The sequence below is a fragment of the Aquila chrysaetos genome, chromosome 10 (assembly GCF_900496995.4).
Source record: "Aquila chrysaetos chrysaetos chromosome 10, bAquChr1.4, whole genome shotgun sequence".
NCBI lineage: Eukaryota > Metazoa > Chordata > Aves > Accipitriformes > Accipitridae > Aquila > Aquila chrysaetos.
Window position 1 is genome coordinate 24,516,116 of NC_044013.1, and position 25,168 is coordinate 24,541,283.

Genomic DNA, 25,168 nt, shown 5'->3' on the forward strand with positions numbered 1-25,168 from the left:
TCTCTTGTGGGTCTCACTCTGCTCCTGAATGGGTGGCATACTAACCCTGCTAATGTATTGCTAGACATGTTCCTAACCACTGAGAGTCTGCCTCAAAGCCTACTGAAGTCCAAAGAAAATTAGCAGACATACAGCCTCATACCTAGGAAGAGCTCTCAGAGAGTCAGAGAAAATTTAACTCGGTAAGCAACGCCTTGCATTAAAGGTACTTTCTGCCATGCTCTGCAATGAGGTCCTGGACACTCCGACTGCCACCAGAGCCCCCACCCTCTCCTGGCTGCGTGCAGGCTACAGCTTTAAAGGTGGGTCCTTTGCCAATTGTCTTCAGCCATTGAACAGCCCCGGTTAATGCGTTATCTAAGAGTCTGCGGAATCGCTGGGCAGAAAAGAAGTATTGTTCTTTTATTAAAAGCCACATAAACTTCCTTCATTCTTCATACCCATCTCTGGGGCAGACACAACTTGTCTCTTGGCACCCCTCAGTTTGCTGAGCAGCGTTAGCTGAGCTGCAGTGTCATTCCTGCCTCACGCTCCCAAAGCACAGCAGCAAGCGTGCGGCTGGCCTTCCTGTACTAACAATGAGGCTTCGAGCCAAGACAAAAATCAAATTACCTTGTGCCTGCCGTAAATTGCAAGCAGGCTTCTGCACATTAGCTAGCACGTGCTAGTTTAACTGCAGTAACCTCAGATTTACCAACTGTCCCCCGGAAAGGAAAGATGTTCCCGTCCTATGGCTATCTGCTAGGGACAGGAGAAATTGGATAGAAAGCCCTGTTCTCCCCAACTTCATTTTACAGACCTCCCAGCAGCAGATGAATGCAGAAGCCCTGTGGATGTTGTTATTTCAGCCTGCTGCTCAGCTCCCAGGCAGCACAGGGGAGGTATGCAGCTCTGCCACGCTTGGCCCATTTGGCACATGTTAGTCAGACCTACCTGGGAGTTCACAAGACGAATTGTTGTCTTTTGCCCCACATCTTCTTGAAACCCCTTGATAGGAGCCCCATTGAATCGCAAAACGGCATCATGGCTATCTGAAAGCAAAACAGAGTGAAAACCTGTAAGCTAACAACTGGGTTTTGAGTGATAGAAGAGATGTGTAATAGGCTATTCACCTGCATTTCTAATACTGGCTAGTCCCCGGCTTTCCACGTAACAATTAGAAGTACCAAGCCAGATTCTGTGGAAGAAGTTGTTAGTCTAACTTAGTGATCAATACACTTTTAAAAATCCACTTTTTTAAACTACAATCCACTGGCAGGCTGAGAGCAGCCCTAGCCTTTGCTCTGCACGGAGGAGTGCAGCATCTCCTTCCCCCTCTCTCTTCTTCCTTCCACTTTACCAGCAGATAGACCGATATACAATTAATTTACCATGTGGCTGGCTGCAAACTAAGGAACTAGGAAATAACGGCAAGCCACTGTCCTCTCTTACAGCCTGGAGGTTGACCAGCCCGAGAAACATGTATAATAACCACAGCGGAAAGCAAAGCTGACTTCAGCCTGCCAGCATACCTCCCACGTTACAGAAATAAAACCACCGCTGTGCATTTACAGGCACAGCTTGTTACATGCCTTGGGATTCACTGCGTTTTCCTCTGCTGGCATCATCTCTTAAGATAGCACAGCACTCCTCCAGCACCCTCCTCTGCCTCAGCACAGCCGGCCACGCTGCCATAGTGCCACAGAGCCAGGCTGCTGCTGCGGCACAGAAGGCGTTCGTGCCCGTCACCCTGGCACCCCGGCTTCTCCATACCTCTTGGCTAGATTTCGATAGGAAACCTTTCCCGTGATCAGAGGCATTGAGGTAGAGGAACAGGATCAACTTCCCTGCCTTTGCGCTGAGGCCACACAAGCACAGCTCATGGCAGGCGCAACTGGGGTCTGTGGGGAATTGCCGAGTCCCCAGCCAGGGCAGAAGGGCTCGCCTGGTACAGAACCAGGTCTTTTCAAGATCATTTTCTTGAAAACAAGGGTGTTCTCACAAGCAATGCTGGAGGAGCAGTAATCACTGGCAGTGAAGACTAGTTTCTCAGCTGCTTTATTCTCAAAGACAAGTAGATCTTGTTTAGAGCCCTGCCAAAGCAACACAAAAAACCCAGAAAGGTGATGTTTCTGAAAAAATGTGTCCACACTGAGCAGTTCTGTAGTTACCATTACAGACCCTCAACTCCACATCCTACCTTGCATCAATAGAGTACAGGGTTATAATTTCCCCATATAACTTCAGCCAGACACCAAGCGTTATTACGCCCTAAATTTGCATTTAAAAGGGGTGTTTAATGACTGCACAGGCAGAGTAGCTGGCTCTCTGAAGCACCCTGTCTCCAGGTGGTTGCGCGGCACTTGGTATTTCTCATATCAGATTTTTCACTGGCAATTCATAACCTCCAATAACACCAAGAGCCCAGTAAGATACAAGCTGCTTGTTTACAAGCTTCTCCCTGTTCTGCTCTGCCAGCCTCCCTTACATTGACTAATTGCTCATTTGATATCTTAACGTGATTACACAGAGCAAATATTTCCTGGAACAATAATTCAGCAATCCGTTGTGCTCATCTACGCAAATGCTTCATTTTAAGCCTGTCAGATTTAGTACCTTTCTGGCACCTTCCTCCGACAAAACCACGGCTTTTCCTACCTGGAAATACATCAGGTCAAAACTAGGGAAAAAACCGTACATAAATGCACTGAATACTCCTGAATCCTTTGATATTCACTCTGCCCAGCTCAAGGCTGCAAGTGCCAAAAACTCTGCAGAATCACTAGCAGAGATGACTGCTTGAGCAGAAAGGTTAAAGCCTGTGAACCAGGCGCAAGGAACGCAAGGCAGGGACACCAGCAAGGGTTAACGGCATTCGCCTCAGGCACATTACACAGTGACCTTTCCAGCATCCATCCCTTGCGATCTGGAACAAACTGGTGCTTCAGTTTCGGGGACAGGCTCTGAGGCCGGCCGTAGGAACAATGAAATGGCTTTCCACGCCTGACGCCCTTTCAGCCGCATCGCAGCCGGAGCGCGGCCCGTCGCACTTCTTGGCTGCTCGGATACCGAACCCAGCGCTTGCACGGACTGCATTACAACACGCTGTAAATGCCACCCTGAGCTCTCGAGAGGGCCCCGCTATGGAGGAGCGAGCAGTTGTATCCATATGTGGCAGCCCAACAGAGACACAAGCCAGCTGTGTCAGGGGAGGGTGTTAAGGTCACTTCTGCGGAAACCTTTAGCTACTGAACTTCAAGAGGCACCTAAACAAGCCAAGACAGGTACTCAAAGGAAAAGTGAGAATTGGCTTACCAAATCTTGACCCACCTGGCCTCAAACGCTCCTAAGAGGCGGAAACAATTACATCAGCCAACGCCCACCTGTAATTTTTACCAGAAGGTAATGCTATCCTGGTTCACACCGCCACTATCTTTCTCATCACATCTTTCATGGCATTTTAACACACTTCAGACTGTTCAACCTCATTCTAGCGCCTGCCCACCTGCCCTGTGGAGCAGAGAGGAGTTTGGGGGAGAACTTCTGAGCGAGTACCAGAACAAAACCCTGACCCCTTCCATGAGTATCCGGGGACTACGATTCTGAAGGCTTTGCCCAAGTTGTCCATGAATAATGTATTAAAAGCTATCTATCTACTTGTTTCAGAGGATGAAGGCTACTTGCAGCTAAGTGCAGGCCAAAGGGACCTGATCCAACAGAGAACGTATGGACACACTGAAGCCCGCAAACAATTTCCACTGGAGAGAATACTCATAGGCTTTAAAACTTCTACAGTGAAGCTGCAGTTCAGCCAAGTGTGAATCTTAACTGAGCCTCAAACAACAATTAGTGAAGAAAGCTGAGGGAACTGCAGGCACAGGAGAATTTTCTGCCAGGCACAAAATCCTGAGTTGAAGGCTGGACAGCTGGTTTCCCCTGCATGCTGCTTTCTCAAAGACACAAAATGCTCTGGTATCAGAACATGCTACTTTATAATCCACGGTACAAGACCAATGCTTCAGCGTTTATTAATTAACGCATTAACCGCAGATAAATATGGTCAGATAAGACTTTGCAAAGCATCACCAAACTTTGTCTAAAGAAGAGATAAATAAAGCCCTGTAAAGTTTTTCCATGGTCTCCTGGACCACTCAAACTCAGCTACTGCCTTGTGGTTCAGAATGAAGCAGTGCCACTTTTGGAAAGCCATGAGCAAGAATTACAGCGTCCACTAAGGCTGGAAGGGACCTATGAAGATTATCTGTGCCCAGCCCCTCTGCTCAACACTGGGTCAGCTACAGCAGATTGCTCAGGGCTGGCTGTGTCCAGTGGGGTTTCTTCCGCTTTAGTGTTTTGTTTTACTTCTCTGAAGAAGTCTTTCTGAATGAAAAATGTTGACTGTTGACTGTGCAATGAGTGCATTGGCATTACTCGACCCACCCCAAACCCTCTCAATAAACAAACACTTAAGGAACCATGACCTCTCCCTGGTATCCGGTGGTATTAGTGCTACCCTCTAGTGATGCCAACGCGATCATGAAAATTGAAAGGACTAGCTGGAATAGAACTACCTGCACGTACGTCATGTCCTCTCAGCTCAACCCAACCCTTCCACTCCCTTGGAGCTCGCCCGTTTTGGTCCACCCGAGGTCCAAGGCTCACAGGCACTGTGATCTAGGGCATCATAATGCAGCCTACACTGTGCAGTGTGTACATTCAGAAAGGAAGGGAGAATCTGATCGTTACTCCCATCTCTTCCTAGTCTGTTATGGTCACTAACTCTAGAAGAAGTTCAAGGATAATATTTCAACTTATTTTAAACACCTTTGTGACCACACCAGTGACTTATTGGTAAGAGCATGACAGTAGGTTACTTCTATTCAGTGTCAGTTATAAAACAATGTTATTTGACTTCATGCTAATGAAAGATACCAACCTATCTCTTGTCCCAAATGAGATGATTTCAGAGACCCTGCTGAGGACACAACGGCACAGCGACCCAGGCGGCCCACTGTTTCATTGAGGCTTTTCCCTGGTAGGTATTGCTGCCATTCAGAGGTATCAAAAGGACCATCCGATCCCTGTATCATGGTCACGTTCACCCTGTCCCGTAGCTGGCAGAGCAGCTTCTCTGGGCTGAGTTTAGCAGTGTTCCTCTTCCCGTTGTAAGTCACATTGTACTTGTTCATGGACAAGTAGTTTTTTCTGACCTTCTGCAACCTGGGTATGAGATTTCTGGATGAGCTGTCCTTATCCCATACCTTCACAGAGTCTGCTGCTTTCTTGGACTTTTCGGCTGTTCCAGAGGTGCTGCCTTTTACTTTGTTGTGGTTACCAAACCATGTTTTGGGTATCTGACCCAGTTCACTGGCTGCTTCATGGAAGAGGCCCTGTGATTTAAGTGGGATCCATTTTTCCGAAGTCCTGTGAACCTGCGAATCATCATTCTCGGTCTTGAAAGGAACATAGTAGCTTCTTCTCATCTCTCTCCACAAGCAAACTGTCAGCGCTACCAGTATCACCACGAGAACAAACATCAATTTTTTCAACACATTGATGTGAACCATAGTGTACGGTGCATCCAAATGGGATGCTAAACACAGGGCAGGAAGCTGGTCCTGGGAGAGAAGAACACATCTAAGTCAGGGCTGCGTGCACAGGCCTGTGTATCTATAAAGTTATAAACATCAGTGCGCGGGCAATGGGAGGGGAGAGGGAGGACATAGGGGTAATTTTAAAATTTCAGGCTGTTTAAAGATCTCATTTCAAAGTCCACCACCTCAAACATCAAATGGAAAGACTTCAGCTGCCTATTAGCCATTGCATGCTATGTAATGCTGATCTGAGGCCACTGCCACTCACACCTTTTTTCTATTCCCTTCCACAGGTGACAGTCAAGCTTAACACAGCCAGTACCATACCAGCAGCAGGGTAAGTCTCCACTTCTCTTTCCTTCACCTCCCATCCCGTCCAGCCAATATCCAAATCCCACCGCTAGCATTGCCAGAACTGAGCTTCTACTTGACTATAGGCATGAACACTAAGGAAGCACATAATGAGGCATATAACTGTTGAAATAAAAGCTGTGAGTTCATGAACAGTGGGACTTTCAAAAGCCTGGTACTGACACACTTGGTGACTTCACAGAAAACTCCTGCAAGCCTGCAGTGGGCTGAGCGCACTCCCAACGTGAAGCCTTACTCAACAGCTGCTGGGAGCCAATCAATCCACAGTAGCGTTTGAGGCATGTTTAGGTTCATAAATGCACTTTGATAAATGTTACTCAAGGTATGTGACCGCCAGAGAAAGCAAAGCCAGACCCTGTTGTACAGCATTGCCTCTCCTCTTTTGCGCTGCCTCATATCGGCAGATACCTCCAGCTCCCATCATGTTATAAAAGGGGGCAATTCAATAGCAGGAATGCCCAAAGGCCAACTCAACCTAGGCAGCACAAGGGGCTGGTGTAGGAAACATATGCTGAGGCATAAACAGCTCGTGAGCGGCACACTGGAACACAGAATACAGGAGGGCAGCTGCTCATTTCCCTACAAGGCTGCTCCGGGATGTGTCCAAGAACATGGGAGCTGATTAGAGACACCAGCTGTCCCAATGCTCCTCAGGAGACACACACATGCAGATCACTACCCATCCTAGAGAGAGAGACCCTCGTGACAACTCCCTCCTTCAGCAACTTGCTGAAAGCAAGCTGTGCTAAGCTGCGGTATTGAGAAGCCACTGAGCTACCAACGTACTACCTGGGGATAAAGCAGCAACTCTCCAACTCAGGTCATTTTTGGCTGTTGGCAGATTTTCTTCCAAGGGTTTAAGCAGGATATCGCAAAACACAACAGTTCTGTGACGCACTGAAGAGTTCAAGAAACACCTGCAAAAAAAGAGGGAAAAAAAAACCCTATTATGGAAGAACCTCATGGTTATGGGGATGAGCAAGTATTTCCTCAGACAAGCCCTGCGGTCCTACAAAAGCTGTTACCCAGGCATGGGAGGGGCAGCAGCAAACACCACATAAGCTTTTTAAACACTTAAATGCCCACTCAAAATGGCCATCTTCCTTCTTAGTCTGAAAACTATTCTCAGCTAAAGCAGGAACCGGTTCGCAGGCTGCCTGCTCTACGCTCCCACCAGACCGACAGCCTTCTCGGCGGAGAAGGCTCTGAGCAGTGGACACAGCAGCAATACAAGTCAAGAAAAAGTCCCAGTGCTGAGGCTTAGCACAATGAACAGGGGAAAGAAAAAGCTACCTCTTCCTAGGGAAATATCTTACTGCCTATTCTTGGGCAATTCAAACACTCTTTCTCAAATGCAATGGCAGAGAACACTCCCTGCTTTTTTGGAGCGAGTCGTATGAAAAGTTGCTTTACAACATATATCTTAATCCACAGGTCTTCACAGACTAGAAAAACGTATTTTAGACTTTATAGCTTCGCTCTACCAAGGAAATGCAGCAAGAGAAAGGGAGCTTTCACAGTGTTATACAATTCAAGAAGTAGCTTGCTTTTGCAGGAACTCCGAGTCAGTACAATGCCACATAAGCTAAATTACAAATGCTACTGTTCTTAGGATTAAATACTAAATTATTAAAGCATCCTAATGCTGACTACTTATATTTTCTTTCAACTATGTGAAGGAACTCATCCTGATTTCTCACAGAGCAGGCCGTTAAAAAGTAAACATTCTTCTACCTCCACTTCATAAACTAAGAAAAAAAAATATCAAAATTCTAGAAGCACTAGTAATTCTAGCTTCTATTGAAGTCATTTCCCCTGCCTTGACAGACCACCTCACTTTTCATTTGCTTGAGAAGCAAGTGCTAGAAAGGCACGCTGAAGTCTTTTTGGCCAGTATGGTTTCAGATGCAGAGGTACAGCAGTCTGGGGAAGGGGGGGCTGTCGGGAGGGGATGCAGGACATCACTGCACTCTCTTCTGTGAGTAGTTAAGACAAGGTTCCCTGTGCTGTTTATAGTTCCTCTTCTGCTGCGGTCTCTGCAAGACACTCTCACCCCTGCCTCCCCCCTGGTCCCCTCTGCAGCTGGAGACCCTGGTGGGCCAGCCTGCTCGGTGTCTGCCTGGTGCCCTTGGGAATGGAAAGAGCCACATGAAGGCAGGAGACTGCAAAAGCCATTTGCTAAAGGGGAAAGCACCGCTGAGTGAGCCTCCATGCTGTCAGAGGCTCTGCAGACAAACCACACTTAGATAGCAAGGTTTTCCAAATTGCGCGAGAGAGAAACACCAAAATAGAGTTGTCCAGTGTCACTGTAGTACAAAACTCTGAGACACCTCCCTGCGACCACGCTTCGTGCAGACCCCAACCTGACTTGATTTATGCTATACTTCTTTACACAAGATGAGGGTGTCGCTTCCAGGAAACTCCACCAAAATGCTCTGCGCGGGCAGGACAGATCCTCCGCACCACGGGAGGTGCCCAGCTGCCCCACTGCCCTGCAGAGCGAAGCTCTTCATTCTGGGCCCTGGAGGGTTCTGCCATGCTTTTGAATTCAGAAGCCTCTCCTGATGGGCTTCCAGGTGTAAGTGATAGCACGCGCATCTTGGTACCGTCAGCTTTTGTTTCCCGTGGCTAGGATCATCTAGAGGAGTGGCAGGTTCATCGTGGTGGAACAACCTTACAGCTCATTGCAAGTTCCTGCTGGGACGCTCCTCCCAATGCCACACAGCAGAGGATGCCCAACAAGTTACAACACCTCCTCTCCTCCCTGGGCCCCACAAAGGAACCTAGAAAACTCGCCTTCAGCACTCAGCACAATGTGATCTCCGCCTTTGATGACTGTGCATGCTGCTGCAATGTGAACAGGTATTTTGCTTTGATTTTTAAGTTGGCAAAGTAGGTTCCGCAAGCAAGTACATTTTAGGAGAGCCACAACATTTCAAGGTACCTTTTGTTCACCAAGGGTTCACTGCAGTTCAGTTTAATTATTACTACTACTTCACATGATATATTTTATTTGCACAAGTAGTGTCCTAACATGAGGTCCCTCTCAAGCACTCTGCCAGCAAACCTTTTCTGCCGAGCGGGAAGGCAGTTGCTCTTCCAGGCAAGGTAGGATACCCCACAAGTGGTGCTCTCTTTCCACACCCTTAGATAAGTCACTTCTGTGCGCTTCTGTATCGCAGCGGTTAGTACAAATGTGCTCTTCTGGAGGTGACACACACTTATCACCTATACACAGCACAAGGTGTCAGCTATGAGCACTAAGAAAGAAAGGACAAAAAAAATCCCCCAAACCTACAAAAACACTTAAACAAATAGCTGCTGCCTTCCTGAAACCTAGAGCTCAAGGCAGCTGTGGGGTGCAGCACTGGCTGGCTGGCAGGCTCACCCCATACAGCAAGTCCTCTGGGGGTAAATTAATCCTGTGCAGAGAACAAGTGAGTGATGCAGTATCCTCAAGGCAGTCAGGGAATTATATCCCGTCCACACACTCTTATACTTAACCTTTATTGTCCAAGTATATCACTGGAGTCAGGTCTTAATCATCAAAGTACAGAAGAGTGTGAAAGTCCTGCCTCCTCTGGCATCCCAGACACTGCCATCCCCCCGGGGAGCTGCAGCCAGCAGCGCGCTGGCAGAGAACACCAGGCCATCCCCATTTCCACTACCCACAGCAGATCTACCCTAAAACTGCTAACAACAGTGTCTTCACCTCATTAAACAAAAAGTCTATCAAGCCCTTACCTGTCTCCTATAGTGACTGACAGCAGATACCCAGAGAAACCACGTATGGACAAACATATGAATATATTTCTCTTCCAGTAAATGCACACAGCTTCCCAAAAGCTCTGTCATCAGCTGTACCAATGCCCACCCTCTGCACATGTTTAATTGCTTCTTGAAACCACGCACATCGCCCGAACAGCCTGAGGCAATGAATTCTGCAGTTGCGCACCGTGCAGAGACAACCCGTCCTCTCTCCCCTTCACACCGGCAAACCCAATCGCACCGACAGTAATCCTGCCTTCATTTTCTGCACGTCGTTCATGGTTGCACCACCTCTCCTAACACCCTCCTTTCCCCACTCATTGCTTTTCCAGGCTGAATCCCGTTTTTTCCAATCCCTCCTTGCACAGCAGCTTTTCCGTTCTCCGACTCTCTGGGTCAACTTCACCGGCACCGTTAGCAGCGTGTCAACACCCCTCGAGGCAGGCGCACGGGGACACCCCAGCTGCACACGCTCAGGCCACGTGGTCTGGCAGCAACATAACGACGGGGCTGCTTCGTTCTCCTTCCAAAACTTCCTCCACTTCTATTTCCCTTCCTGACCATTTCTAAGCCCTGAGCGCTAGGCTGTCAGTAATGACTTCAGGATATTTTGCAAGCAGCACTGACTCACTGAGAGTTCTCTCCAGCACTGGGCGGAGGGCAGGAATAAAATAGGACTAAAGAGCATCATCTTACCCCTGCTAGGCTTCCTTTGCCCTTGCGCTGCCCAGCCACCAGGATGGCCGGATCCCTCTGCAGCTGCTCGGTGTTTTCTCTGGTCCCAGCAGCCCTCTGAAGACAAAGCCAGCCAAGCCCATAACCTAGCCCTTCCTCCTCTCCTTTGCAGATCCGTTACCGCTGCTTAACAGCGGAGATATCGGAGCAAATCCCTGTGGGACTTCTGTGATGTTGTGAAACCTGACCGCTTGGTTTCCCACCCGCCAGGCAGTCACTAATCCAGGACGGGAACTTTCTCATCCCACGACAGCTTAGGGTGGTTTTTTTTCCTGAGGCTCTTGATGAGGAATCTCAGCAAAACCTTGAAAATTCAAGCATGCTATTTCCTTCTCTCCAGGTTCACTAACTTCTGAAAATGAGAGAAGAGGAAACAGGCAGACAGATTTGAAACATGACTCTTCTGCAAACAGATGATGAGACTCCTCCATTAATTCTCACATATTCTACAGGTGTTAGTTATTTTTATTATGTTTACTGGTCTGAAGCAACGGATCCCACCAGAGTCCCTCTGAAATGCAATCATGTCAAATAACACCTTTAACTTAATTTAAACAACTATTTGAGAGATGTAACCCCTGGGGATGGGCACATGCAGGGGGCACATCCACCTGTTCTACTGTGCCTCTCCTCGGTCCCTCCATTCATATATCAGCATCATTCACCTGCAGTTTTCTTGCCTCTGATGTAAGCACAAAAGCTTTTTACTTTAGCAAGTTGTTCCTCAGTCTTTTTTTGGGTAACGTGATAACGATTTCATATTTAAACATAGAGCATTTACATTTCTTTCCAGGTTTCCTTAATTTATACATTTCCACCCGTACCCACAACTGTGCTGTGCCTAAATACAAAGCAGTAAAGCTTTGCCCCCAGCTTTTGCTGGTGTATTTTTGAATGTTTTTGTGCTCCCCCATATGAACATTTTATACTTCAACTATGCCTTTTTATTCTTTTTTTTTTTTTTGTACATTCTCGGTACTAACCCTTTCCTCCACCCAGCACCCTCTGTAAAGCGCCTGTGGCTAGTAGCAGAGGCAGAATGAGTTCCCATGAAAGTGTGTGAAAAGAGGATACCTAAAGAGGAAATGCATAGAGGTGTAGGGCAGAAATCCCTCCATTCAAAATAAAATAACATACCCAAGGAAACTGAAGAGGAGAAAAAAGTAGGATTCGAAAAGTGACCTCGAATCTACATCTGCTCTTTAAATTCCCTATTCTTGTCCTGAGGAAAAAAAAAAAAATTATCAAGAGCCTTTATAGTATTACACAAACTACAATCATGCCTTTTTGCAAATGAAGAAGCTGTACTTTTCATATACTTGATACATCAGATGAAAGGTGGTAATACATTTGTTCAAGCTAAAGGTCTCTCCCTCTGGAGTTTCAGAAGATCCCTCCGATACTTTATTTAGCCTGGCCTGTTAATTCAACTGTGTGTATTTCAATTTTGTAAATATATAAACAAGGAAGGCTTGCTTCTAACAATCTTGGGTTTTTTCCAAAACATCACTGTGCTGTGAAAATAAAACATCTGTTGAGCCATACATTTAAGTAAGTGCTTCCAATGCCATCAAACAAAACAAAAAAAAGTGCCGAATGAGGAATTTTTATGTGGAGAATGAGGAAAAGAAGCATTTTAAGTGAGGAACATGGTTAAATTTCAGATGACGCGTTGAGAAGCTATACACGTCACTTGCTAATGAAATAAATCATTCCGTTAGTCCTGCCTGCATTAAAAATCTCTGCATGTGCCAGAAACAATATGCTGCTGTCACAGCTGAAAAAAATTCTGCAGGAGAACAGGAGAGGCAGATTTTGCGGGGAGGCACAGGGGAAAGTTTAAGCACGTGTTTCATTTTGGTTTTACGTGTCAACAAACATTGGGATTTAATAAAGGCAGAAGCCTTCATTTCTGGCTGTGTCAGCCCTTTATTCCCCCTCTTTTCTGAGGTCCCGTGTTGGTTTTGGAGGGTGGCTCTGCATTGCAGCACACTGCCTTCCCTTCTGCCCTAATTAAAAAGCAGCAGTTTTGCTTTCACTCACCGCCGATGCTCTGCCAGGCACCTGCAGAACCACACGGTCACCATCGGCCACCGAGACCCAAGGCGAGAGGCGACCCGCGCTGCTGTGGCTTCCCACCTCTGGCTCCCGCCGGCCCAGCAGGATGCCCGCACAGCTCTGGCCCAGGACCAGCCCATACCAGGGCATGAAGAGCTTGTTTGGAGCTGTTGGAGCTCAGCTCTAATAAACCACTTTATGTTAGCAAGTATGACATACGCGATGACAAATCCGCTCCAGGGCATCTGAACCAGCTAACCCACTGCAGTTAAGGACATGCCAACAGTTGTGGCTGCAGCAAGCAGCAGGACGCCCAGCAGCACCTACAGGGCTGAGAAGCAGCTTTCCAAAGAAGTGAACCTCTGTTTGCTGTTGTGCTCCTGTCCAGACCAGGAGCAGACACAAACACACACGTGCGGGGACCGTCTTCGACACCGATGTACCAAGAGAGGAAGGGAAGGATTCAACAAACAGTGTTACAGCACTGTTAGAGCCATGCTGCTCTAATAGCTCGTGACTCTAGAAGGGATGGTCCTCCTGTCCCTTTGCCTACCTGTTCAGAGACTGTCAGGATGACCTTCAGCTCTGACAAGCGTGTCACATTACCACCCTTCACTCCAACACTGTCAGGAAAACGTTTAACAGCAAAAAGCGTATCTTTTCCTTCTGCAAAGCCACAAGCTCTAACCATTGCCCTGGACCAGCAGTAACAGTCCCTGACTCTGCTGGCAAAGGCAGAAACGGGCTACCGCAGGGTCCTTTGCACGCACATGAAGATGGAAGGACAATTTAACTCTTAGGACTGGAAAAAATAATTACCAAGGCACGCCATGGTGGAGAATGGTGGGTTACTCGCCCAGAGGGACAGCGTGTTTACGAGCTCCGGAACAGGACCAAGCTCTTGGCTGGTGGGACCGGCACCTCTCCATTACAAAACCTGCCTTCCTACCCCACAGACAGACACCTGCCGAATATTCCTTGTTAACAGTAATGGACAGGAAAGAGACCCCACCTGCGTGGGGTGCTGGCATGCCCCAGGCGAGCCCCGGGCTCCGGCAGCGTGTTCCCACTAGGTGAGATCGGCCAGCCGCCATGGGAGCTTTCAGAGTCCAGTTCAACACAGAAGCCATTTCGTCATGGGCACATGCCCATGGAAGCCTCACTGAGCAAGATACTTGGAGAGCACTGCTGGTAACAAACCTTTTCAATTTCTAAAATCACCAGCTTCATGTTGAAAGAGAAAGAAAGCTCATCATGCCATGCATGAAGCGCACCAATTCCCAAAAGCACTCCTTCTCCTCCCATTCCCGGCCCCCCCAGCTGAGGGGGGGAGTGATAGAGTGGCTTTGGTGGGCACCTGGCATCCAGCCAGGGTCAACCCGCCACACAAGTGAGGTTTTCATTATCAGTCAGCTTTATCATAACCGTTCCCACACTGACACCAACAGTGAAAATTCCCCCCCAGCTTTAAAGACCAGGGTGCGATCACTCTTTTAGGACTATTTACTTTACATAGAACATTACACCTTCCAATCAAACAAATCACTTCTTTGTTCCCTCCCAATCATGTGTTCCTCTACATCGTTTATCATTTGAAACGAGAGGGGAGCACTTCTTCATTTTAAATTAGCGGCATGTGGCAGGTCAACACTTAATGCCTCTGCAAATATCACTGCACGCCAAGACACGTAATTGGTATTGCATGGCCCCAGGACAATAAATACTCTTTGTGCCAGCTGCAGCTACGCTACCCTTCAGGATAATATTTCTCTGACACCAGCCTTTCGCAGGTGGGTGCAATGTCTTTCCGTCTCCTCAAGGACAACGCAATAACTCTTTACAACTTGCTCAGAGAAGAATCTAATTGAATTTAACCTAAGACAGTGAAATAAACTTGCAGAACTGTGAATCTACCATTGCTAGTTTTCAGTCCAGCAGTGCTACTGAGATTTGGTTTTCCTCTTCATACCCAGAGCTCATCCCTGTTGGGGATGGCAGGGCTGGCACTCAAAAGCAGCGCTCCACCATGCCAACTTCACCGGAGGACAGAAGTAAAATAGGAATTCTGGCCACCGACTTCAGAAAGCACTATTCAAATGGCTCTAAGTTAAGCAAAACACTTCTTGCGTTACATTTAAAATAAATTCGTTTTCACTAAGAAATCCATACTTTATAATACAAGAGAGACATACAGATGTCAAGAGTGTTCATCATAAAGTATCAGGTGCTGAGAAAAAAAGGCAGGTCCCGACAGCAATGAAGAGAATATTAGAAAGGACACCCATTAGAGCCCATCAAAGCAAATAACTTTCAGAGAAATTGTAAGAAAAATTATTTAACAGGCACTTCAATTACTTATCTGGAAAAAATCAAAATAGTTCCTTTCTATGCAAGGAACTTGAGGCAAGGAAGACAAATGGAAACACCAAAATTACAGTTAACTGTTTTGTCTTTGACAGAAAAGGAGGCGGAAAAAAACATGTTACAATAATCAGATGTTTTTCCATAAACCAAAAATGCTTGCTTTCACTCTCCATAGCCATGGTGTTAGGTAAGCTAAATTGATACCGCTCTCACCACGCATCATCAGCTCCACTGGTTAAACCAAGACTGAAGTGATCAGAGGAAAGCCAGGTATAACTCAACACAAGCTGTCGAGGAAGCCCTGATCCAAGTTCAGTGTCAGGCTGCAGCAGAGCAGCCAAGGTAGCAGATAACACAGGAATCCATATACTCCAAAGTCCCGGACATTGCTCATTGTTGAAGCAGCATCCAGGTTCTCAGAAGTCAAAATATTTGCAGTAGCAGATGTCAAATACACGCTTTGCCAAGGCATGTCAGAGAGACACGTCCTTGCGCAGGGAGCTCACGGGGTGGCTGGACTTCAGACGTTAGTAACAGCAAGTGCTGCTCTGTTTTTTAAATGCAATTCTGATTTATTCATCTGGTAACACTATCCCCTTGTAGCATCATTTCAAACGTATCTACTGTCAATAAGCCCACAAGAACATCGCCAGGGAAGTGACCTTGCCTGAATAAAATTCAATTTTATGAATCATAGGCAATATAAACATACAGCACAAATCTGGGTGCCTAGATGTATTTAAAGACATTTAAAGAGCTTAAGACACTCCTCCCCCCTCAAAGTTTCACATATGTATTTATAAAATCAGAAAACATGAATGAAACTTTCCTGAAAAAGCCTTCATTTAAAACCTCTTTGCTATTTTCTTCCCTCAGCATACCCCCCAGATGCTTAGGAAAGGAAAACAGGGTCAATGGTACCTCCTACCCAAACCCAAGACTATGTCCTTTGCTTAAGGATCCAGCGCAGAGAACGCTTTGCAGGAGCAAACAGGTGCCTCTCAAAACGGCTTGCGATGCCCACTCTTCAGGGGGGTAGAGCACCCGGCGCAGCCTAGCACTGGCTCCAGCTATAAGCTCCCAAACAGAGTGTGCCATGCATCTGGCCGCTCCATGGTGCCAGAAAGAATTCCCTTTTTCTTCCCCACTTACACACCCTGACAGCATCCCAGTGATGGGTCAGTGTGGTTAAGGGCATGATATCAAGTGATCTGAAGTGCAACAAATCTACACAGTTGCTGGAGGGAAGAAAACACCATGCTTATGAAATTGAAACACATTTAAATTTTACTGAGGTTCAGAGAGGCAATAAAGGCCATTTTAGTGTCTCTCCACCCTAATATCTCCTACTCCAAGTATTTTTAGCATGCTTTTTCCTCTATCGGAAAACCACATGTAAAGCCTGAAAAGCACCAGTGCCTGTCCCCAAACACATCCCTCGCTTCCTATGGTCGGCACTTCAGAAATAAGTCCGGCAGCAGAGCTTGCAGATGGCAACTAGATGGATCCACCAAGGACCTGAACCACACACCTCCCCTCGAAGCAGGCTGCTCTCTCCCCTCTGGTGTTGAAGGCCACAGAAACTTCATGCACGCGGGAGTCTGTGCCTCCACTTGTGAAGGATGGCAACCCGTTCTGCCAACCCTGTGGCACTGCCTTACTGGCGCGAGCAGACAGGTATAACTTGGTCACTACCCGCAGCAGCAACAGCTCCTGAAATCTGCAGGATATTGCCGTCCCGGGGTGTCACGAACGGTAGCCCACCTTCCCTGGGTTCGTGTAGTGCCAGGGGAGAAACACAGCCAGCCACCCTCCCGCTCGCGTGCGCCAGACACACCTGCGAGCGGCCTCCGAAAGCACTGCAGGCACACAAGTGCAAACAGCACAGGCTGAGCGTGCAAGCCGCGCATGCAGCACCACGGCATGCCAGCTGAGCGTGCAGGGTTCGCTGCACAGCGCCGAACCAGGTGCACGAAACAAAGAGAGTGGCTGAGAAAGCAGAAAAAAAGTGAGACAACCCATGAATCTCAGCATAAATGTGTTTCTCATCAAAGCCAGGTAGCGACTACAGCATGGAGGAAGAGATCTAGACAGACAATTCCAACAAACACGTAAGTTACTCCCTAAATCAGTAAAGAAGGCCCCAGACATTTTTGTATCTCCTCCATTCAATATTGGCTCTCGTACCGCTTTTAGCACAACACGTTTCAGCAGTCTTAGAGAGCTCTTATATGACCTAAAAAAACTCTCTGAGCCTCCCAGAGGAATGAAAGATCCCTGTCTCCCCCCAGGACCAGCCAGCACTTCGCTAGAAGAAGGGATGACATACTGGAGGAGGGATGAAAGGGAGGAGGACGTTGCTGCCAAGAGCTCGACTCCTGCAGATGAGCACGCAGCTCTCTTCCCATCCACTCAGTGCCACCTGGCCACAAAGACACCAGACTACTTCTTTCGTGAAGGAAACTCCCCCCAAACACAGAAGTCGGACATCTGTCATGCCTAGGACAGATGGCTTTGCAGGAGGCCATTCTCAACCACCAATAATTTCCACCACTAGTTACAACACTCCACTCCACACCCCCACCTTGTTTTCTAAACATAACTGCTAAAAACGGAGCCATTTCCTAGTACAGAAGAGCTGGAGAGTCCTGAGATAAGCACACACATAACAGCATTAATTCGCAGAGTTCATGCCGCAAGAGAAACCCCAGTTTATCTGTACTGCAATTCTTCTTTTTATACATCACCAATTGGTCTGTTTAAATATTGAAGTTCTTCCAGCATTTCACCATATCAGTCAGCTCTGTCCTCAGGTCAGCCATTTCATAGCACTGCCAATCCCGACTTCATCATCTTCACTAAGTAAATGCTAAAGGGAAGCTCAAAAAAGCACATGTAAAAAATCAGGGGGGCGGCAGGGGGTGCTTCTTTTTGTTGGGTCTCACCTGACTCAAACGCTCTTTGATCAGGAACTGCTTCCCAGTATGGATGGAAACACAGTATGTGTGGGGGCAATCAGCAGGTCGGTTGGCTTCCATGGCGCAATCCTGACCCAAAGTACATCACTGAAGTAGATGCCCTCAGCTTCAATGTTAATCAAATCTATGTTGCACTGCTCTCACTCAGGAAGCCTAACCCCCAAACCCACCCAATTCTTTCAAGTAACATCTCAACAGCCCAGACACAGAAGGCCAAAGTGCTTTGCTGGGGCTTCTCCCACCCCCAAAGAAGAATACTGCGCCGCAGCATCAAACACTTGACATTTGGTGGAAACAAACCTTTACAAACCAGGGAGAAGGTGCAGAATACTGCAAAACTTGTCTCTGAGATGCAGCTGTGGAGCAAACACTATTTAGGGTCATCTCTTATAATAACACGCCTCAATGGACCGCACAGGTAAGTGCAAGTGCCAAAACCATCCACATCCCAGCAGCAGAAACACTTCTGTGCAGACAAGGAACCTGGTGAAATCCAGCCAAGATGTTCCACACGCACGGTGGCGGCTGCCAGCTGCTGGGGGTGATTCAAAGGACGCCCCTGGGGGTGACATCATGCCTAACTGCTTTAGAGCAAGAATGGGATGTTTCCATACAGCAGTGATCTCACACGCCATAACATCCCACACAGTGCTCAAGACTGCGCGGGTGATCTCATGCCACCTCTAGCACATGCTCAATTTATCTGAGACAAGGCCATTTCTTCCTGCTGCTCAACATCTGATCCAAGCTCGAAGTGGAAAAGCACTGGGCTTACAGTCCACTGAACTTTAAACAAGCGTGACTTTTGATCTGGCTCAGATCAAGCTTTAGGTTAGAAGTTAGTCATTCCTTTTATTTAAACAAATCTGCCTACTTTTACTCCAGTACGCTTTTAAGGGACAAGTTTTTAAGTTTTTTATTCGGGAATGCCACCATAGTCTAGTGGGAGCTGATCCTAGGTGACCCTTCATCGCCACTTTCGTCCCTTTTCTTACTGAAGGGATCCTTACCAGAGGTGTACCTCACGCTCTGTTCCACCATCTCCCCTTCCATGTTCTCAGGAAGGGAGCTTGGCTGCTACCACACCATGCTTTAAGCTTGCACAGGCATCTGAAGGCAGTCCTGGCCATCCTGGGGTCTCTTGAGAGGAGGCACACAATTTCTTTTCCATCCTCAGGCCATCATACCAGTAGCCCCTGATGCAAAACTGGCAGAGAACCCCCAAGCCCTGGGTATGCTGGTTAGAGTATCTCCTCTGATGTAGAAGGAGCTGCAACGCTCCAATATCAAAGCAAAGAAAAACAACAGAGAAGCCTAGCAAAGCCCTCTCACACTATTTTGGGATTATTAATTTGCATTTCATTAGTCTTTTTGGTTTTTTTTTTTTTTTTTTTTCCCAAGAATCAGGCCAATTCAGCTAAGGTTCTTCTGCTTCCACTGAAATGTGTCTCTCTTTCCACAATATATAACAAATACATATATGTATGTACTTATATACCTATTCCCACCAATTTTTTAATTAGGTAATAACGCATTCAGGATACAATAAGAAATTGATATTGCTGAAATAATAGCTTTTTCATAAGCTGCCCAACACACATATAGGTTAGAGTTGTATGTCATCAGGAAATTACTTTTACAAGCCGCCATCTTTGAATTTTTCTTCCTCCTTCTGAAGTTATTAAATATAGAAATCACTAGTTAAAAAAAGTGCACCAATCTGATGAGTATTTTCTGAAGTCTGTTAGGAACAATGATTTTCAATTTTTTTCCCCAAAGTACGGGGGTAAAAATTATAAGCCTGCCGCAGTTTTTAGGTTTCTCTCACTTTGGGTTGTGTATAAAGCCTTACCTTGTCTGGATCTCCGTAAGGCTTTATCTGTAGCCATCTCAAATAGGGTGGAGCATCAGTGCTTCAGAAATGAGCACACTTGCAGCTAACCTCCTGTACGCTTTTTGGGAGGTCTTTACAAGCTGGCCAAACATCACAGCTCTTTCAGAGATCTCGGCAGATTACCGCCCAAAGAGGTGAAAAACCATTTGTGTGAGAGCAGGGAAGCGGAGCGGAAATTTCCCACGCGCTTTGTCCAGAGGCGCCAGCTCCCCTGAACTCTTTGACTTCGCCACGGCACCGCTACTGCCAGGAGAGATGAAAGGGCTGTGCTCTGCATCGTCTGATCAAACACTTGCACGGCAGCACTGGTGGTTAGCGCTTGGCAAAACCGCTCCTCTGACTGCAGCGGTACTTAAAAGAGCTATTTTTAGGAGACCAAGGATGCACAGCACTGCGTGGAGCCAGGAGGAGGGCTGGAGATGGACATATGTGCTACCCACGAGGAACTGGGTGCCTTCCTACTGCGTGTGCATCTCCAGGACTCTCTCTTTCCTCCTGGGAAATCCTTCCTAAGGCCCTACATACCCCTGCCAGCATCGGCACCACACGAGGCGATGCCCTCATTTCTGGGGCCTTTCCCCACAGTGCAGTGGTAGGCAGCTGCCCTCCTGCCTTGGTGAGAGCCGTACATCCACCTCCAGCCCTCCTTCCACCCTCCACAAACCTTCCTTGTCGGAAGTCCTTCCCTGATCTGCATTTTTGGTCAGCTTTTCTCCCACCTCTCCCAGATCCCCTGCGTGCAGTGCCTGTTCTTGGTGAGCAGAGGACACGAGCCCAGATGTTTCAGAGCTGGTGCAGGAGTCCCACAAGATGCTTCAAGTGTGAAGCAATGCCTGAGATGGGGGTCTTCTGCTGTAGTGTACCACAGCGTGGACTTCATGCATATAAGATAGCAGAAGCCTTGAATATCCAGAAACAGACTGATACCAGAGTGGCCACCAACAGCCAACTCCTGATAGACAAAGCTGCCCCAAACAGATAGCACTGGTGGAGCCATCTCTAAATCACATGAAAAACTACAGCAAAAACAAGCAGATGGGCTGGCACCGCACTTCAGCATCAAGTACGCAGGATTAATTACTCTGTTAATCTTACACAATACGATTACATATGCATCATCCTATTATCATTAGCACAGGGAACTGTGTTCTAGTACATGGTGCAAGGTTTTGCTGAGGGTGCTCCACTGGTCTGGACACCCACCTTGGAGAACCATTGCTAAACCTGGACACAACACACCGAAGCACATCCCTGTCCTCTCCTCCGCCTTTGACCATGCAGACCTAATGTATCAACAGTCCCTCTCCTCCAACAGGCAGGCTCTACTCAGCCACAAGCCGCTTTCTGAAGGAGCAGGGGTCAGAGGCTCCCACACAGCTACATGGAGCACTGAGGGGTAAAGCGAGTGTGTGCCTGTTTTTGGTTTTACTCCCCTATTTCAGATGTGCCCAAAGGAGGAAAAAGAAAAGGCCCTTTTCCATTTCAGATACTAACATATCAAGCAGCGTAACTGCTGACAAGAGGGTTGGGCAGACTGAGAGATACAGGCCTTACAGACCAAATGTATCACTTTGCTGGTTTTCAAATATTCAACTCCCCCAGCAGCCTTTGCATATTACAAGCCAGGCCTAACCAGGCTGCCTAGTCTGAAACCGTATTTAGTAACAGAGAACTGGGTTTGGCTGTTCAACAGGAAGACTTCTGAGCATTTCAAAAGGGGCTAAAGATTTTGTCCTGGCACAAATGGAAGGTAACTCTTCAGTTCAGTGTTACCAAAACACATTAAGAGAAGGAATATCTCTGCACTAAAAGTGAACCTGTGCTTGAGAGGTTGGCTTGGCTTTAGATTTCAGCTGTCCCAAAGACTGGCATCCAACCACGGCCAAAATAATAGTAATCATTCACTGCTGCAGATCTGTACTTTGCACATGCACACAGAGCTGCCCTGTGCTCCCACACCTCCTGAGAGGACGAATCCCATGACTACACAAGATCCTGCTATATCACCAACCCACCTGAGGTCACAACCCAAGACACATCTTTATCCAGCAAGCAGAGGACTTCCACAAAGGAACAAGGACAAAAAACAAAACTAAACCCCTCCCTTGTTTCCAAAAAAAAAAAAAAAAAAAAAAAAAGTAGTAGTTTTACAGGGGTGTTGCTCTATGGCTGACCTGCTTTTTTGATCCTCTATTCTATACCCAAATCCCACCTAACTGGAAGTTAAGCTGTCTCCAGCTTAGTTTCCTTCTTCCCCCATGAAAAAAACAGCTGCCAAAGATGCTCAAGGCTATGTGCCACACTTCCACTCGCCTACCTCCAGCAGTGCGTTACCACTCCTGCCAACACTCCCCAGGCCCCATACTGCTCCATCTTGACATCCGTGCAAATTTTGGCTGCTCTCTGCCCTCTTTGGGGATGGAAATCCAGCACCCCCCAGGTAGGCAGGCTGCTGGAGCTCTGCTACCCCAGCCCAAGTGTTTCAGTTTGCAATGCTAAAGGTAACACAACACTGGGAGGGAGAAGTGTTCCCTGACCAGAAACAAAGAAACGGTGGTGCATTTTCCGTATTAAAGATTCAGGTTTTAAGCGGAGCAGAGGAGATTAGCATGTTTCCAGCAGAGGAGGAAGCAGGGAGCAACATCTGGCACTCTTGATGCCAGCAAGTTAAGGACTTAAAGCAGCAGCTATACAATGAGGTCCTCCCAAACCTTCTTCACACATGAAAACAGGCATAAACCCAGTACTTGTATTTGCAGTCACCTCTAAAAATGCCCCCTACGAAGTTAACTTTCCCATGCGCAAGAGAAAATGGAGGGGGTCCCAGCATCACCACCTTCCCCAGTCACTGCAATGGCTCAGGCTGCCCAAGAGTCTTGCTTTGCGTGATCAAAACTTTATGGTGTACACTAATTGTATGCCAAATGGTAGCAGCGTTCACACAACTATTGGACTAATCAGGCCAAAAGCTGAAGCACAGAGCTCTAGAATATTCAGTATGTGATACAGATCTTTTGGACTAGTTCGCAATCCCAGGCGGCAACTGCTGAAGGCTTGTAGCACTGCAATAAGGGGCAGGATGCTGGTGGAGAAGAGTGACAGAAAGGGAAAGCAGTGGCACCACCAACAAAAGCACTTCAGGCATGTTCAGCAGAGGTCAGCTGTGAAAGCAGCCGGCTAATTACTCTAACCTAGCACCACACCAGCAATATCCCTTTCTAGAGGATTGGGGTTTCTGGGGAAAGCCCTAACTGAAATGAGCCCGCAGCACACATCTTATATTAATTTTATGCAAGTCAGAATAATCACTGGATCTTAGACATGTATCTCTGGAGCATAACCAGTATGTATCAACACCTACAAGGGCTCCCACAAGAAGCAGAATAAATGTTGCATTTTGCTTTAAGAGAAATATAGGATAGTTGCAAGGGGAATGGCAGAGAATGCTTCCCGTTTTCTTTACCATCCTCCCAACTCCACGTGCAACACAAGACAGCCCCAGTGCAAACAGCAGCGCCTCTGAATGTACGTGGCCTTGTCACGCCGACAGCAGCTGTGCTCTTGCTGCAGGCATGTGAAAGGGAAAAGAGGGGCAGGGAAAAGAAGAGGACGAGCCATGGTCATCACCTTCATCTCCAGGTTCCTTTGCTTTCCACAGCAGTTCCTCTCAAACCCTTCCAGGCAGAAGCAGATTGCCAGGTAAGATCTGTAGGAGATGCCACCACAGGGAGCACATCCGTGCTCTGCATGCAATTCTTCATACTCCCATCTCCCTCTTAATCAAGTTCTCTAGCCTAGGAAAGAAATTAAGGGGAAGATGTTAGACAGCCACATCAGACTGATCAGAAACCACCAGACTGGTGACTACAACCGCCAGCTGGGACCACACCGCAAGTCAGCAGTGACATGGAAACGCCCAGAGCCTGCAGATGCTGCTGCACCCACACCATGGGCGAGGGAGTCCTGGGTAAGACCAAAAACAAGCTGCCAATACCTTTAAACGTAACTTGTGCTTGAGTAAAACAGCACGCAGAGCCTTATTTTGAAGGCAAAATATGCTGGTGAAGACCTGCTGCCTGCAGATCTCCCCAAAGTCTAATGCCAGGAGGCAGGGTCGGGAAGAACTGGTAATGCTGAGATCAGGGCAGCAGAACTCACCCTCAGCACTGGAGTTCTGGGTCCCTAAGGAGATCTCAGCAATACAGCCTGTAAAAATGCATGTGCAAAGCCCCTCCTGCGGATCCCTCTCCCACTGAACCATTAATAGCAAAACCCACTGCCTACACTGATGCAACACAGCAGTGATGCACTGCACTTATCTGATGACCCTTGCTGGAAACACAAAAGAGCGTTTACAGAGTTTATTTTTCTAACCTCTCCCCTACTTCTAAAAGAAACTCAGCGTAACTGCAGCACATGTCCTAAAATCCTCTTAAATAAGAAACTAATCACAAGACTGTTTAGCAAGTGAAAGCACATGGTCTGCTCGAAAAACACTGCCTCCCATAATTATCCTGCCCTGGGCAAGTTTCCAGTGTATGTGCATGGCCTGGCATATGTTTCACCCCTGAGTCCAGCAGCTCAGCTTTCTGCTTTCAGCAGGGAACCCAAGTGCTCACAACTTAAGGAGAGGTCCTAATACGCTGACAGCCCAAATTACTGCCAGCTTGAACCATCCGAGGACCGTAACCCACTGCAGCACACGGTGGCAGGGGAGGGAAAGCAGTGTGAAAAAGCTAAGCCTGTGCTTTACAAATTTTGGGTGATGAGGAAAGGGAGGAAGACAGAAAAAAAGAGTGTGGTAAAAAGCAAGAAAGGAGGAAGACAGAAAAAAGGAGTGCTGCTTGGTGCAAAGAAACACTGGCATGCAATGCCTTACCACAAGCGCTGAGGTCCCACCAGCGCCGGCCTGTGTAGGTTCTTGCCGGGTGAGAAAGAGCGAAACTAAAATAACACTTGAGGGTTAGGTCAAAGGGGAGAAAAACAGAAAGAGCTGGCTGCCAGACTGAAAAATACCTTTCTTTGCTTCTCCCGGCCAGCAGCGGTACCTCGGCACAGCTGCAACCTTTGAGAGCCACCTCACCCAGCGAGGGATCAGCCATCACAGCAAGCAATTAGAGCAAGCCACCCTCGGGCGAGGAAACTTGGACAGGCAGACCACAGGACAGCTGTAATGCAGTACAGGAAGGCTGGATGAGTAATGGTGAGCCTAAGCCCCAGCACATTTACATGTCAGGTTAGGAAATCCCCAGCCAGCGAGCTCAGCAGCAGGATCCCCTTGACGCAGGCTGTGCTCACATCAGGCTTTGTGGCCTGCAGTAAGGGCACATTTAAGTTAGGGAAACGATACAAACAGGAGAGAAAAGGGATGCAGAGGAGCACAGGCGGTCGAGCAAGCCCTGCACACCCGTCGTCCAGCCACACAG

The 25,168-nt window shown here is 47.6% G+C and overlaps 1 protein-coding gene across 2 annotated transcripts in view; it reads right to left on the bottom strand.

Annotated features, from left to right (window-relative positions):
• The window catches only part of ST6GAL1 (ST6 beta-galactoside alpha-2,6-sialyltransferase 1), a 49,258-nt gene that overhangs the window by 10,547 nt on the left and 13,543 nt on the right, over positions 1–25,168 (bottom strand). The window contains exons 2-4 of one of the 2 annotated variants that reach the window (XM_041126470.1): positions 23,370–23,536; positions 4,916–5,597; positions 934–1,031 (exon numbers count right to left, since the gene is read on the bottom strand). In XM_041126470.1, coding sequence (XP_040982404.1) covers positions 934–1,031; positions 4,916–5,597; positions 23,370–23,375 — 786 coding nt within the window. In that variant the 5' untranslated portion in view covers positions 23,376–23,536. The remainder of the gene's footprint in view (positions 1–933; positions 1,032–4,915; positions 5,598–23,369; positions 23,537–25,168) is intronic. The other variant, XM_041126471.1, reaches the window with a different exon arrangement.